Source organism: Carassius gibelio, chromosome B6, assembly GCF_023724105.1.
Source record: "Carassius gibelio isolate Cgi1373 ecotype wild population from Czech Republic chromosome B6, carGib1.2-hapl.c, whole genome shotgun sequence".
Lineage (NCBI taxonomy): Eukaryota > Metazoa > Chordata > Actinopteri > Cypriniformes > Cyprinidae > Carassius > Carassius gibelio.
Genome location: NC_068401.1, coordinates 7,569,243 through 7,586,579, shown reverse-complemented (window position 1 = coordinate 7,586,579; position 17,337 = coordinate 7,569,243). Strand labels below are relative to the sequence as shown.

Here is a 17,337-nt window from a genome sequence, read left to right as displayed (position 1 = left end):
ATACGTGGATACAGCTGCAGATGGAGGAATGAGAAATATGCTTATGGTTTTCCCTAAAAAACTGTTAAAGCAATTATGAACATATGATCATATATTTAAAGGAACTTAAAGGGGGGGTGAAATGCTATTTCAGGCATACTGAGTTTTTTACACTGTTAAAGAGTTGGATTCCCATGCTAAACATGGACAAAGTTTCAAAAATTAAGTTGTACGTTTGAAGGAGTATTTCTGTTCCAAAAATACTCCTTCCGGTTTGTCACAAGTTTCGGAAAGTTTTTTTCGAGTATGGCTCTGTGTGACGTTAGATGGAGCGGAATTTCCTTATATGGGTCCTGAGGGCGCGTCTGCCGGAAGAGCGCGCGCTCCCATATAGCACAGCACTGAGAGCACAACAGACTTCACTGATCAGAGCGAGAGAGTCGCGAAATGTCACAAAAGGAGTGTGTTTTTGGTTGCCAGGGCAAGACAACCCTGCACAGATTACCAAAAAAAAAACAGCATTAAGGGACCAGTGGATGGAGTTTATTTTTACAGAGCATCAACGGAGTTGTGCAAGTGTTTTTGTTTGTTCCCTGCATTTCGAAGATGCTTGTTTTACAAACAAGGCCCAGTTTGACGCCGGATTTGCACATCGTTTATTTCTTAAGGATAATGCAGTCCCAACGAAAAAGGGTCACGATCGTGTGTTGGAACCGCAGGCGGTGAGTAAAACAGCTTCAAATATCTCTGTGTTGTTAACTTAGCTATCGGCGCATAAGCACGTCAAGTAAACAACATGCGATGTTGTCATCAAACTGCACTTTCCATATGTACAGCTTAAAAAAAAAAAAAAAAAAAAGATGACAAAGTGGAACTTAGTCATTTTCCAAAACCGCTAAGCAAAATATACAGTTTCAGTACATACCACATAGAGACGTCGTTGCTGATGCTGCTCTTGTTAAATTTCAGCCTCTGGATCTGATTCTGGATCATAAATATACGCTGAATCTGACTGTTAGCCATGGTTTGTTTTGGATGATGTTTTTTCCTCACGGTAATGTCACAGCTTCCAAACGCTCTCAACACAAAAGCCTACTCGCGGTCGTGATTCTTTAGCTCCGCCCACACGTCACGCCTCCAGTCGGTCGTGTTTTTCCGGGAAAAATCGGTACAGACTATCTTTCTCTTATGAATATAATAAAACTAAAGACTTTTTGGAGTTATGAAGGATGCAGTACTACTCTATAGGTACTCAAGATTAACAAGATATTGAGTGAAAACGAGCATTTCACCCCCCCTTTAAACAAAAGATGATTGTCATCATTTAATCACCCTCATGCCACCAAACTTATTTGGCTTTTTTTTCTGTGAGACACAAAACGTACATTTTTGAAGGATATTTTGCCTGTTATTTTCTACATAGTGAAAGTTATTATGAACTGGGGCTGTCAAATGACAAAAAAAGTATAAACACCAGTCCATATGACTCCTGAAACCATATAATATTTTTGTGTGAAGAACAGAATGAAATTTAAATTGTTATTGACTAAAATCTTGACATCTGCCCTAGTTCTAATTAGCGTGTCCACAAGTTTTTCTAAAGAAAAGTAGCAAAATCCAATCTGTGAATTAATAATATATATATATATATATATATATATATATATATATATATATATATATATATATATATATATATATATATATATATATATATTCTTTTTTTTTTTTTTGCATCAATGAAAGTTGATTTCTTTTAATTAGGAAGTTAAGTTAAGTCATATAAACTATATCAAGTTCACAAACTCATCTGAATAATTTGTTCATGAATCATACTAATCAGGTTCCCAAATGATCTGGTCAAAAATGATCAGTGAGCATTTATTAAAAATTGTTGTCTGTTTGTCTTTATGGTGCTTTTGTATCTTTTTTGAAGTTTGAAAGCTTCAATCTGCATTTATTTATGCATTATTTAAACAATTTCAATTTCTTGGAAGAAAAAGGCAAATGATTGAATGAAGATAGAATGTTTATAAAAATATATTAATACAAAAAAATAACATTGTCAACCCTTCTGCATGTCAAAGTATTCCTGCTTAGGTTGCAGAATTTGTATACAATTATATACATTTTAATAAAAAAAACAAAAACAAACTTGCATCTGATCAAATGTGACAGTGAGAAAATTCTATTTCAATTTTTATTTTCTTGAAAAAACAATCACAACTAGCACAAACTTTTTCATTGTGATAAGAAGAAATGTGTCTTGAGCAGCAAATCACCATATTAGAATGATTTCTGAAGGATCATGGGACACCGGAGACTGGAGTAATGATGCTGGAAATTCAGCTTTGCGTCAAAGTAATAAATTACATTTAAAAATATATCCAAACAGAAAACAGTTATTTTAAATGGTAATAATATTAGACAATAGTACTGTCTTTATAATATCATTGATCAAATAAATGCAGCCTTGGTGAGCATTTTTCAAAAATTCTTAAATGGAAACCAGTGTGTTTCCACAATGACAATATCAGAGTTGCAGGATTTCCGGTTTGGACTGGCCACCAAACGTGCCTGCAAACAGCCTCATTGTCACCTCCAGAACAGAGAAGTGGATGACAGAGAGTCCGCAGGTCACATTGGGTTGCTCGTGGCTGAGGTGGGCTCTACGGTGTGCTACGGTGGGTTTGTCTATATGAGAGGCTGGAAGCTCTGGCCGAGCTCCAGTGAACCCCAGCACACCGCACCGCTAATGAGTTACAGATTGCTGCACTGTGGTATACATGTGTCAGGACAATGCCATGGGTCTCCACTAAAAAAAGGGCAGTAAAAAAAAAAAGACAAAGAGAAAAAAAACTGCATAGAAGAAAGAGGGTATTAGTGAAGGAGAGCCAAGGCCTGACTTCTGCACTGTGTCATGTAGCACACAATGAAGACGAGGAATTGCAGTCTGTCTGTGTGTGTGAGTGTGGAGGGGAAGGAGGGGGTGAGGGCCCTTCATCGTTTGTTAAAGTGAGAGGACATTATCGCTTGACCTCCACTTGCCCTCCCTGTGACTGCATATGATCATGAAAGAAAAGCAATGAGAAACAGAACGAGACAGATTGTTCAAAACAGCTCCACTGATTACTTCCTGTGACATCATCAAAACACGGAAAAAACGGACATTTCTGACTATTGAAGACTGGGAGAATGAGTCTCACTCACCACAGAGGACATTAACAAGGGAAGTCATAAAACACTTCTTTAGTTGCTGGTGTTTTAGGGTGCTTTAACACTTGGTTCGCTTGCCTGTTCCGAAGCTGAGTTTGGTTGTTCCCCACTCCCCCTGCCCACGCTGGACTGTGTTCATATTAGTTTATTTGGGTCAGAACCTTGGTTCGTTTGCGTCATCAAGCCAGCAGCTGTTTACCCCGTTGCTTAGTAATGGTGTCGCAGGAGAAGGCGGCAAATGCATACTTGCTCTATGCACTTTTATATATTTACGGTTTTGAACCTTTCATTTTGTTTACAAAGCTTTGGTACATAACACTTATGCCTGTCTTACAAATGTACTGCAAATGATCTAAAGAACGCTGAAGGCAAACAGAAACGAGATATAAAGCTCTCTGTTTGCAGCGCGTCAGTCACACTCATCAAGAAAGTGTGCAATGCAATAATGCAATAGCAGTTCCCTTTCGCGAATTGGTATGATTGCAATAACATCAGCAGCGAACTGTACCGGAGTTCACATGAACCGTACCACAGACCACCCTTTTTAAGTGGACATGGGTATAGTTAGCAGGTGCACACCTGAGTTCGGAAGACAGCGTTCACATCATTCAAATGAACCGGACTCTAACATCAATCGAACCCGGGTGCGCACCAAAAGTGCTAGTGTGAAAGCATCCTTGGTGTGTGAGCAGAATCCTGTGATCAAGGTCAAACAATAACTTGCCAAAAGTGGGTAAAAAAAAAAAAAAAAAACATAAATAAACAGAAATGCATTATTTCAAACCATGTTTTTGTTTTAACTTCACAACAAGCACCTACGCAAAGAAGTTGAAGAAGCAGCTGTTTTTTGGTACAGAAACAAACTCCTCCAGATGATTTGCACATGTTTGGAAGACACCGGTTTGTTTCCACCAAAAATAAGCGAACAGACCAGCTGATCTCAACAAGCATCAACACTGTCTAAGGAAACAAACAACCTCTCTTTTCAGACTGCCTATTGACACCACTTTTGTTTTGCTATATCTTCTTGACAACTCAAGCGTGAATGGCAAATGTTTATGCTCAAGCAGCCTTTAACGGCAAAAGTTCACGAATGCATGAGGATAGACATGACATTTACACTGTGCGATGATCAACTAAAACATAACGTGCGTGTCTAGTAGGGGCATTACACCAACGGGCCAAAATCATGTCAAAATAACACTGTCATCCTTTCTGCACGTCAAAGTAATCCTCCATAGGTGCCAGCTCCCTAACCATCATCCCTTGCGGTAATGCACAGTAAACCACGCCTGCTTTCACAGCATTGCCGCAAATAATCCTCACTCTTTTTTTTTTTTTCAATCTTCTTTATTTTCCCTCATTCCACGGCGAGGGTGGACTATCAAGGAAGGTCCGCAAGTGTTGTTCCTAATTACCTATTTCTCCACTCCTGATCCTGTGGCGGGCATAATTAGTTACCTGGGGCTGCAATCCAATTTGAAGTGATGACAAGAAAGCGATCCATGAAAAAGTAATAAGTTAAATCCAATTTCAGACTGCCTCTAATTAAATGCACATGGAACTAATGACTCAAGACCTACCATTTCAGTGATAACCGTAATTAGCAAGGAGGGAGTTGCACTCTCTCGATCTTCCTCTCTCTTTCTCTTGTTGACTCTCTCTCTCTCTCGTTCTCTGCTGTAGGTGTAAAGTGGTAAAGTGGCATGGACTCTTTTAATTACACGTGTCATTTTGTCGGTGATTTACTCGTGGTTTTTTGACCAGCCGAGTGTGTTTAGCCTCTGTCACTACAGCAGATGTTTATGGTGTTCTATGTTGTGTGTCATATTAATAAAGACCCCCCCCCCCCCCATTTTAATAATAATAATAATAATGAAAAAAGAAAATCTTCTATTATAACTAATGAAGCCATATCAGACATTTTGTCTGTTAATTGTCCAGCATTCTATGAGCCACTGATTGGTAAAATTTCCTATGAATTCACTACCATACCTTGTGTTAACTTTAAACAGCCCAAAAATGTAATAATGTGCAAACACTTAGGTGGACAGAGACCGAAATGCTGAATTGGTGATAAAACAGTAACAAATCAAATGAATACGCTCTAGAGTAAGTAAGGCAAATTGAAGTTGGCTTTTGGCGCCTCAATAGAGCAATAACACCTAATAGAGATCAGCATCTAATGATAGATAAATCATACAAGACAGCAAAGAGCTATTGGGTGCTTGGATAATATAATAAGCTAAAGAGTTTGTGGACAGAATAAAGGAAAGACAAAGTTCAGAATTAGATACTACCACACTACATACTGTATATAGTTTGCACAGTAAGAGCATTTTTTTACATGCAAGGAATTAGCGACTACATTAGGGCTATCAAAATGGCCGAAAAACTAAATTCAAATTTTTTACTTAAATATTATCAAATTATATTCTAATTTAGAGGCATAATTTCTGTTAGGGGGAAAAAAGCTTTTGCCTTCTCTCCCGAGGCCACAAGAGGGCACATCGAACAAAATATTATGCACGTTTCTTCAATTACTAATAAAATAACACGACTATAATGTTTAAAATAATGTTTATACACCATATATAATTAATAAAGTTGCTTAAACAATAAGAAACAAAATGCATCCTCTGCATGTATAGTTCAATACAAAGGACCGAAAACCGAACACAAAGAGTACTTTCTTCATTTAAAAATGTGAGATGCAGTGGGATGGGGAATCCCACCATAAAGTCTCGAGACATGTTTTTTAAAAGTTGAACATACATAAATTTTATAACATTTTCTAACATCGGGTGCAGCGGTGACGGATGTCCCTCTAGAAAATGTGATAAATATGTGTTCTGTGTGAACGGCTTGGTTCCGGTTTTGATGTCAACGACATCATCCCTGCATTGATTGTTCTCTTTTTCTGCAATATTTGGAATAGACAACATAGCAGTGCAGCATCTAGTGGCTTCAACTGGATAGGCTAAGAAAAGCATTAAAATGCAACACTTACATCTTTGTCACATTTCGTGCGCTACTGATAAGGCTGCCTGACACACATCTAATTTTTGAATGCAACGTTTCTGCATTCGAATGTGTATTTTTACTGTAAATTCTGCAAAAAAAAAAAAAAAAAAGTTACAGTCCTAGACTACATGTGACAAATTGGTCAGTAGCCTATAAAACAAAGCATAATACACTGGGGTACTATATCCCACAATGCTCAACTTCATAAAGCACTAATGCACCAGGATGAAACAAAGTGCTAAATGTTATTTTGTTATTAATGTTATTTTTTAATTGTGACTGGCCTAGTGGAGTGGCTGTTCCCACCTCAGATTACAAAAAAGAAAAGTAAAATAACTGATTTAAAAGCATACTATAGGTAACATATTTGAAATGTTCATGTCTGCATACTGATAAACTTAAAAAAAAAAAAAAAAAAAAAAACAGTAGGCAGTATACAGTATGCCAGGATTCCATTCTGAACACAGTCATAGAAAGATGGAAGAGAGCATGAGGGTGAAAGACAAAAACACACATGCTTTCTTTTCACTGGTGTGAGTGACAGGTTGGCCATGGTCTCTGTATACATTAATAAATTTGAATTTGAATTTTATCTTTGTGTGCTGAAGCTGGTCTGCTCCTCCTCCACGTACTAACAGTCTAGATGGTGGAATCTGCTTGCCACTGACCCCTCAGCCTGATGAGTGAAGCTGTAAAAGCTTGATCCTTTCGGCTTTATCTCAATGCCAACAAATTCACACAGAACCTAAAGGTCACAAGCCACATTCATTCCCTTGGGACCGATCATACACCCAGCGCAATGCGACGGAAGGCGCAGCTCGAGTGTGTTTTTGGTAGTTTCAGTCCGGCGGTGTTCACATTTTCCCATCCAGCGCCACGTCGTTTAATTAGCAAATGCATTGGCGCCCATTTGTGCGCCCATGGGCGTGCTGGTCTAAAAAAGAGGTGCGCCTGAGCATTGCTATTTTAAGGAGCTGAAAATAGACTGGGCCATAGACCAACTCAAACCTGGTCTAAAGTCAATGGCGCAATTTTTTGGCGCCTCTGGGCCGGTCCACAGTGTGCGTTGACTTTGCTTATTACACACAGGGACGCGCATCACACAAACATGCCAAATATTAAAAACAAAAGGATTACAGTGTAAAAGAATATTATTGTGTAGGCTACTTTAATATAAAAATGTTATGATGGATAGTCATTGCATGTATTAGAATTAGGCTACCTATTTGCAATTCAGCCTATTACTTATAATGATGAATGAAATTCTACTTCATCCCAGTTTTTCTTCCCAGGATTCCTGCTCGTCCCGTAGATGATCTGCTGGCGCGCTTTAACTTCACGCGCAAGCAGTTCGGTTTCTTCGCTTCGCTCTTAAAGGGAACGGGAGATGACACTCTGATTGGTTTATTGAACGTTACACCCATTACTCATTAAGAGAATAGGGACAACCCATTCCAGAAATGTGCTCCGGCGCATGGACCTTTTTTCCATCGTTAAAATAGCAAAAGTGGATTTGGACACGCCCTGAGTGCACATGCACCGTGCGCTTTACACTTTGCATTTAGATCATTAAAATAAGGCCCCTTGTGGCTTATTTCCAGTGATATCTACACAACCCAAGTTATTTTTTACTACATGACATGTTACTGATACATCGTATGACCGTACAATTTGGGGGGGGAAATGGAACTGCACTTTTTCTGAAATAAAATTATGATTGTGAGATTTAAAAAAAAGTGCTAGGGTGTTACTATGTGATTGCAAGGGTGTTTTAATTTAGCTACGTGGTGTTTATTCAGTTTATTATATGATATTCAGGTCACTTCTTTTATCATCAGCCAGAATTAAAATTGTCTAAATGCTTGGAAAACTAACAACTCAACATGCCGTACAATTTGAGGTATCACTTATGTCTATTCATTAGCAAGTGCCACTAAAAATATAGCCATTACATGCACAAACTCGCTCACTCAATGCGGGGATGTGTGTTAATTAACAAATATGCTCCTTGGTCTCCTGCGATTCCGCCATGAAACAAACAACATTCACCTTGCTCAAACAGAGATAAGGATCTGAGCGAGTAAATAAATGTAAATATTGCGTCAGACACAGCTAGCTGCTCTCTTTTAAAGGGGCACGGATGGGGATATGAAAAGGGCCGGATTTGCTTTGCATCACAAATGGTAGGCAAATAGAAAGCCCCGGAGGCTAAGACAGGAGCCAGGGCTGCTCCCGGGCGCCCCCTTTAACTGCTGCTGACAGAATTAATGTGAGATCAGAGAGAGAGAGAGAGAGAGAGAGAGAGAGAGGACGTCATACTTACTGTACCTCTATTCAATAAGCTAATGTTGTTTGCTCTTCACACTTGCACACACATTAGATATCCATGTGCTAAAACTGACAGGATTTCATTGAGTGTGGTTTGTTAGATTACTGTGAGTGATGAAAGAGCACTACATTAATGTGCTGACAACTCTTCAGCCCATGTCTGCCTTAATTTCCTGTTTGTCAAGCTTTGACAGGTACATGTTGTACCACCAACCGTCTGTATAAATGTAAACAAATAATGTCTGATCACCCACATAAACACACACTCACACACACACAGATATATGTCAGTACCAGTAATGTTCTACAGGTAAGAAAAAAAAAATTGATCTCTTTAATATCTCTTATAGTTGTTTCTCCCAGATTAAATGAGAAGCAAATGGAGATATTTGCAACTGTAAAGATCTTAAAGTTGGTACGAAATGGAAAAAATTGAATTCTGTTTTCTAAATGCATCTAGTTTTGAACAATTTAGCCATGCATGCGTTTCAATAAAAAAAGTGGACCTTGTAATGTTTAATAAAAGACCTTCCACTTTTGAGTGCAGCATCCAAATCTGAAAATCCAATCAACAATCGATGTATAAAACCAAGTACCCACCCTTATTTTTTTTTCTTTTACCATAATCCGTTATACTCAGATATGACAACATAGAAGAAAACATCAGTCACTATTTCCATTTAATTTCAACTTGAATGTCTCCAACTGTGCTCTGATTATTCAAGACATCAATGATTTCAAAATGAACTCCAATATTTCCCCCCAAATCAAATCATCTGAGCATTACAGTTTAAGTTTGTTTTACAGGTCAATATATTATGTCAACATGTTTTCTCATTTTATTCTGTTGTATTTCTGAGACAGTTGCTAAAACATTCTGCAAATGCCATACAGGCTCCTGAGCAATATACAAGCAACACAACTCGAGGAGCATCTGAGCTTTACATGTGCACACATACCTGTGGTGCAGGTTGCTTGTCATTGTTTTTTGGGGACTTGCGGGCACTGCTTTGCTGTTGCTGTTGGAGAAGGATCTGTCGTGCAACCTGTAAGGCCTGGGTGAGAAAAAAGACAGACAAAAACAATGTGAGAAAACAAAAGTTCATGAACAACAGTTTCAGTAGTGTTATGTTTCTGTGTTGGGGACTGACACTCCCTTGAGAACGGATCTACTGCTTTTTGGCATCAAAGATGTGATCTAAGTGATGCCATGTTGTTACAGCTGGAGAAGATACCGTTTTTCCTCCCTGCTTATTTTAAACAAATGCACAGTTTAATTTGGTCACATGCTATGATTATTTCCAAAACAAACAAGTAGCTGAAAAAAAAAAAAGCTGATAGGAAGCGGTTATCAAAAACAGTTACCACAAACAGTTAACAAAATTATTATTTTTTTTTTTATAGTTTACAGTTACAGGGAAAAGGAGGACATAAGCTGTTGTTTAATCTTTCTGCATATGTTCACACTTGTAAAAAATTGCTGTAGTTTCTACAGCAAAATTTTACAGAATTTTACTGTATAAACATTTTACAAGATGCAGCTGTAACTCACAATGTCCACTTTTGGGTCAAATAAGGTTTTACAGTTGTTAACAGTATATTTCCACGTCAACTGTAATTCATTTACAAGAAGCAGGTGTTTCCTACACTAACTTACTGTAGTGTGGCATTATGGGATTGCGCGTGCATTATTCAAATTCAGAAACCCAGCCGACTGGAGCAGCCCGAGAACGATTGAAGATAAGAAGCTTTATTCATAATTCCTGGTAAGTTCACTTAACCTGTTAACTGTCACTCACGTTTTTGAAGATAAACATGAATGTGCATGATACAAACATGAATTTTTATAATTCATGACTGAAAACATTTTGTAACATGATTTTGATGTGCCATTTACATGGTAATGCAATGTCTGATTTTAAAATGGGTTTTGAAGGATGAATTTTGAGATTTTATGTTTTCAAGTGATATATAACTTCTGATGATTTCTAAAATGTGATAGAGAAAAAGGCAACGAGGAATTCTTTTTTTTAAACAAAGGTCAAAGCTCTTTTTTGTAATGTATATTTCTGAGGGTGCACTCTTGTCATAAATTCATCTATTACTTTTCCTACATAATTTTTAACAAAAAATATTGGTAAAATATATATTTGGGAGTCTTAGACCTTTCCAAAGATATATAGTTTGTCAAGATTAGATTAGATTTGATTGTAATATAGTATAGTCAACGTAGGCGTCCCGTATACGGGACGGGGTGACATTTAACAGGTTAATTATACTTAAGAAATATAACCTTTTATATTTATTTAAGTTAATCTATAAGCGATTTCATGTCACAATAGCCTCCTATCCTGACATTTAATGGCGTTGGTAACTTCTGTGCAGTAAACTGGGAATTGCTATCATAGCATAGTTACGCCAAATGTTCGATTTTTGGAACTAAAATGTTCTTATTGAGAGCATTTAAAAGTAGTGTTTACCTAATGCGAACGATTGTCATAGTAACTAATGTTAATATTCCAGAAGTTACTTATTCAAAATGAAATGTAGTCATTCATCACTGTTAACTGTTAACAGTGATTAATGTCGTTCCAAACCCGTAAAAGCTATGTTCATCTTCGGAACACAATTTTAGATATTTCAGTTGAGAAGCGGGAGGCTTGCGTCTGTCCCACTGACTGCCAAACAATTAACACTGTCTAAGCCCAGAAAAGTATGAAAAGAATTGTCAGAATAATCCATCTGCCATCAGTGGTTCAACTGTAATTTCACGAAGCTACAAAAATATTTTTTTATGAAAAGAAAACAAAAAGAACAACTTTATTCAACAAAGTCGTTATTTTTTATTATGTCAGCCGCACCACACGGATATGCTGTTTTCGTTCAAATCAAAGCGTAAATAAACATAGAAAGCATGTCCATGTGACCCAGCTGACACAGAACAGGCTATGTAGTGTGTGTCCAACAGATACTCTCCAAAAATGGCACTACACTGACGCAGAGGAGGCAAATTGTTGAATAAATCCTTATTTTTGTTTTCTTTGCATACAAAAAAATATTGTCGTCGCTTCATAACGTTACAGTTGAACCACTGACGGACTATTCTGATGATGTCTTTCATACTTTTCTGGGCCTTGACAGTGGTATTTACTTGAGAGTCTATGGGACAGTCACAATCTTCCCAGTTGCATTCAGAATATCTTAAATTGTGTTCCAAAGACGAACAAAGCTTTTACGGGTTTGGAACGACATGAGGGTAAGATTTTCATTTTGGGATGGAGTAACCTTTTAAGTACTGGTAAATGCTGATTGTATTGTATAAGTGACATTTTGACATTTATTTTATTGAGGTAGTTTCATTCAATACTTAGTTTTATCCTGATGCTTTTGCTTGTTTTTATGTGCAGATGTTTTCTTGGAATCACTACACTCCCTGGATACAAGACGGACACAGAGGCAAAACAAGTGGAAAAGTCTCAGAGAAGAGGGACAACCCTCATGTGTGTGCTCATCTCAGAAAGTTGATGGACTTTCAGTATGTATTTATTAAATTGTCTTTTGTAGGAATATTCTTAATTTAATAGAACATAAGCTCAAACAACAGAATTTGTGATTTAATGTTGATTCCAGCATTTTATTTGAATACTTTTCTTTAAAACCTTTTAAAGTTCTGTTGATTGACCTTCATTTTTATAGAAAGTTAATGTTCTACTCTGAATATGGCTTTTTTTAAACAGTTATTTGTGATGCTATGCTATTTTTATGATAAGATTTAACTGTTGAAAGACTGAAAATGTTATTTTTCCAGTAAAAGCCTTGCAATGTCTTTCTGCCAGTTTTAATAAATACTTATTTGCATCATCATTGACTTGGTTTTAATTAATTTGTAAATGAATTAAGATAGAGTTCATGATAATGCATTTATATCAGTATTTTATAGTTTACTGTTAAAATTATTCTTTAAAGCAGTTTCATTGTTAAATTATTACAACATCATATTGTATTTAGGGGTATTTACATGATTGTATTGGCAACTTTTGTTGCCAGTTAAATACTGTAATTTAATGAAATAAAAAAAAAAAATGCTGTAAAATATATTTGCAGGACTTTATTGGCAACTTTTTTGCCAGGTAAATACTGTAGTTTAGTGAATTTACAAAATATTGCTGTAAAATAAACTACTTGTAAAATTCAATGTTACTGTAAAAATACTACAAACTACTGTATTTCACATACAGCAATTAACTGTTATTTGCTTTGCAGTAATGTCCTGTAATCCATTTTACAGCAATTAACATCATTTTTACAGGATTTTATTGGCAACTTTTTTGCCAGTAAAATCCTGTAAATTCTACAGTACATTTTTTACAGTGCAGAATAGAATAATAGCATACTACATACTACTGTATTCTGCAAATTTAGGGTTTAGTTCTCAGCACTGAAAAAAAAATATATATAAAATGGTTAAACTTTTTCATGGTTTGGTTTGTTTCACAGTTTTAGAGTCACTGTTTCGGTATAGTTGTGCTATGTTTATAGAAAAACTATGCTTTGAAAAAAATATATAATAAGAATATTCTATCTAACTACAAGCAACAGCACAAATAAATACAACAGAGTAAAGATACAAAAATTAAAACAGTGATTTTCATTTTTTTTTCTTTTCTGGAAGGTCTAGCTCAGGGATCCTCAAATCTGGACCTCGAGATCCACTTTCCTGCAGAGTTTAGCTCTAACCCTAATCAAACACACCTGAGCATGCTAATCAATGCCAATCAATGTCTTAGGAATCATTAGAAAATCACAGGCAGGTGACTTTGATCAGGGTTGGAGCTAAACTCTGCAGTGCATTGGACCACCAGGGCAAGATTTGAGGAGCCCTGGTCTAGCATTAGTTTTTAGGTACAGAAATTGAATAAAGTAATCAAATGTAAAAAAAAACATTGCATGGACTGTATAAATTAAAGATGATTCTTTATTAAAGTTACACAAGCTTTTCAATCAAGAGCAGTGAGTGATTTTTTGTTTTTGCTGTTCGATTAATATAAAGACTGTCACTTTAAGAGAATGCACTGATCCAGTAGGCCTACGTTCAGCCGGCTACGTCTGCTATAGGACACTTACCAAGACAGCCATTTTGACATAGTTTTGTGTGAATTTGTCCATTTAAACACAATACTTCAGAGAGAGCTTAATAGTTGTGCGTGTTCTTTGGCTCTTAAATGTTTAAACTGGCAGAGCTTAAATCAGTTTAGTTTAAACACATATTAATGTGTGCTGTTCAAGTCTCATCTGTGAGCGCGCGCTATCACCACCCGGGTGATGACGGAATAAATGACTGCTCATATTCCACCATACGGCATTCCCATTGAACAAGAGTGAATAGGTTGTCCAAGGTTTTTTTTCTCTCATCGCTGTTATTGTAATATCTGTGAAGCCAGAATGCACATCCATCAACAAAAACATATATTAGCTGATCCCTGTTGGTTTTATGTGCTATTTATAGCAAACCATATTACAGATGCAAATTTAGGTTGAACCGCGGTCCCAGCACGTGCCGAACCGAACGGTTTGATTTTTGTCAGCGAATCGTCCCACCCCTAATTAATATATAATTTTATGTTATATTGTAATATCCTTTAATATTTAATAATATAATCAAAATAGTTTTAATCCAACACAAGTCAAAAAGAGATCTTAAATTGTGGCTGATATTGCTTCTGGTTTATTTATCACATTGGAAAGAGGAGGTCATGGAAAGTGCATTGCATTGTGGGATACAGTAACCAACACAGTATACTCTGTTGCATACTGTATGTTTTGACAACTATTAGATCATCTGGCTATACTATCCACAGGAAATATTTTCATAATACAGTGCGTTTTCATACTTTACAGAAATAGTAGTATGGTGGTGTGGTATGTGGAAAGCAACCTCTCTCACTTTCTTTCTTTCTCGCTACGTTTAACTGTTTGTCTCTCTCCCCCTCCCTCCCCAATTCAAAAAGCAAATAAAAAGTTTATTAGCCTTCAAAATATCTGTCAAAGGACATGGCCCTCTGAGTGGAAAACAAAATACAGTGCAGTCACATGTTTTCTGGCTGGACTACTCCCTTCCCCCCTACCATAAATAATCAGACATGCCATCCAGAGCAAACAAAAGCAAAAGCGGTTCTGAAAAAAAAGAAAAAAAAAAAGTTCTCCAGTTGAGCAAAAAAAGGCACCAATACCAAGAAAAGCAAGCAGCGTGTTCCCATAGAACAGCAGGGGCAGACTCACACCTACACCAGAGAACCATCTGAGTAAATAACCCGCTTCATTCTTTCCACCCTCATCACACCAAAAACTCCCACAATTCAACAAACAGTCGCAGAAACATCTAAAACCATTGGGTGGAGTTCAGACTATATTATCTGATATTAGTGACTTGTTATTAGTAACCTGATGTTATAAAGTGTTCGAGAAAGTGTGCAAAATATGTGGGCTGGCACTGAATGTGATGAATTTTACATCATTTCATGTAAAATGAGAGGAAAAGGAGGTGGTTTTGAGATATAGGACGGCCCTGTATTAGAGAGTAAAGGGTTACTATCTGGTCCTGCTCTCCAAGAGCTCAATAAAGAAGCTGTGGAGATGAGAACTGAAGCGCTGGGCAAGAGAAGCCAGCTGTTTGTGTGCATGTGTGTGTGTGTGTGTGACCTTCTCATGCACTGAAGCTGTGGGATGACATCATGAGGCAGGAATATAATAACAGGCAACAGAGGGGCCACTTCAGTGGCGTCTGACACTGACCATCATTATAAACAAACACACATTACACTACACTACTTTACTGCACTTTAAAACTTATATAACATATATGCACCCCAGACGTTATTGATGTTTTGAGATATCCTGCAAAAATTATTTTCATCAATCAGTATTTGTCTCGTTTCCAAGTACAAAAACAAAAAAAAAAAGTATCTGAAGATCCGGTAACACTTTACAATAAGTTAAACATTTGTTAACATTAGTGTTACATGCAGGAACTTGCTGCTGCCAGTACATACCCTGATAAGGTGCTGTGAGTATTTAAGACATCCCGCTGCTGCACAAATAACATATTGCGTTTTGCTCCGCATACTTTAGGCTTCAAAAACAGTCTTCGGAAAGACCGTTTCTACATACATGTTTTATACAGCCTATGATAATAACCCATAGCCATAGCAGATCTATACAGGTGGAGCTAGGGAAAGGAGCTAGGGAGTTACTTTGAAAGTATCCTGCAAAATGCTCAAGTGAATGTTAACAAGATATTTAAATGTAAAGCAACAAGCTCATTGGCTTTGTATGCAACATGAACCAATCAGCTTGTAACAGTTTAAATTAAGGACCCATCAGCCTGCGCCATCTGAGTTTCATGACAGAAATTTGGGTAAAATTTGAGGAGCCACACTCATTCCATGAATTGCAGTCACTTCCTTGTTGGTTTCACGAGTGAGACTGGAAGGTTTCTGCTTGGTTATTATATATGTTATTTGTGCAGCAGCGGGATGTCTTAAATACTCACAGCACCTTATCAGAGTAAGTACTGGCAGCAGCAAGTTCCTGCATGTAACACTAATGTTAACAAATGTTTACCTTATTGTAAAGTGTTACTGGATGTTCAGATAATTTTTTTTGTTTGTACTTGGAAACGAGACAAATACTGATTGATGAAAATAATTTTTGCAGGATTATCTCGGTGTAATGTAGTGTAGTGTAACTGAACTTCAGTAACTGTCTGGTTCAGCTCAGCTTCAAAATCTGACCTCAGAAGACAACAGAGGGTAGTCCGAACTGCTGGGTGAATCATCAGTACAACCATCCCTTCTATTAAAGAACTGTACTTATCAAGAGTGAGCAAAAGGGCCAGTAAAATCACTCTGGACCCCTCATATCCAGTAAAATCAATCTTTGAACTGTTGCCATCTGGTCGACGCTACAGAGCACTGCGCACCAGAACGACCAGACACAGGAACAGTTTGTTCCCTCAGGCAATCCATCTAATGAACAATTTATAACAACTGTGGAACACACTACACTACACTATTTATATTTATATACACATACTCTTATTTATCTCACACACACTTAGTGTACACTTAAATTTTGCACATAATATACCTGTACATACATAACCACTTTTTGTAATATACCTGCCATACAATTGTCAATTTGTATATTGTCATTCCTTACCTACTTATTTGTATTTTTTGTAATTTATTATTTTATTATGTTTTTTTTTTGTCCTGTCACTGTCATTCTGTTGTACTGCGGAGCTTCTATCATGAAAACAAATTCATCGTATTCATCGTATATTGCCATACCTGGCAATAAAGCTCATTCTGATTCTGATTCTGAAATTAGCATTAAATATTAATTTCAACATTTACTAATACATTATTCAAGTCAAAAGTTACATCAGTTATTATTATGCATATTATTATATGAACAATAAACAGTTTTTACTAATTAACATAAAAAAGATTAATAAATACTGTAGCAAATATCTTAATTGTTAATTAATTGGACCTTATAGTAAAGATTTACTGAAGATCCTTAAATCAGGTCGATTTACATTTTATAGTGAATACTTAACAGTGAACACTGTGAAATATTATGGAATTTTCAGAGAATATAATTTTTCATTCACACCACTTTAGCTTAGGGACCAATTCTCAATATTAACTAGCTGCTTATTTGAATGAATATTACTAGCAAATGGGCTGTCTATTAGTACTTATAAAACACGTTAATGTCTTATTCTGC

At 36.7% G+C, this 17,337-nt stretch overlaps 1 protein-coding gene across 20 annotated transcripts in view; it reads right to left on the bottom strand.

The window, feature by feature from the left end:
• Positions 1-17,337, bottom strand: part of LOC127960111 (forkhead box protein P1-B) — a 181,526-nt gene that overhangs the window by 54,964 nt on the left and 109,225 nt on the right. For all 20 annotated transcript variants that reach the window (XM_052559685.1, XM_052559680.1, XM_052559675.1 and 17 more), the window contains one exon: positions 9,507-9,602. In XM_052559685.1, the coding sequence (XP_052415645.1) occupies positions 9,507-9,602 (96 nt within the window). The remainder of the gene's footprint in view (positions 1-9,506; positions 9,603-17,337) is intronic.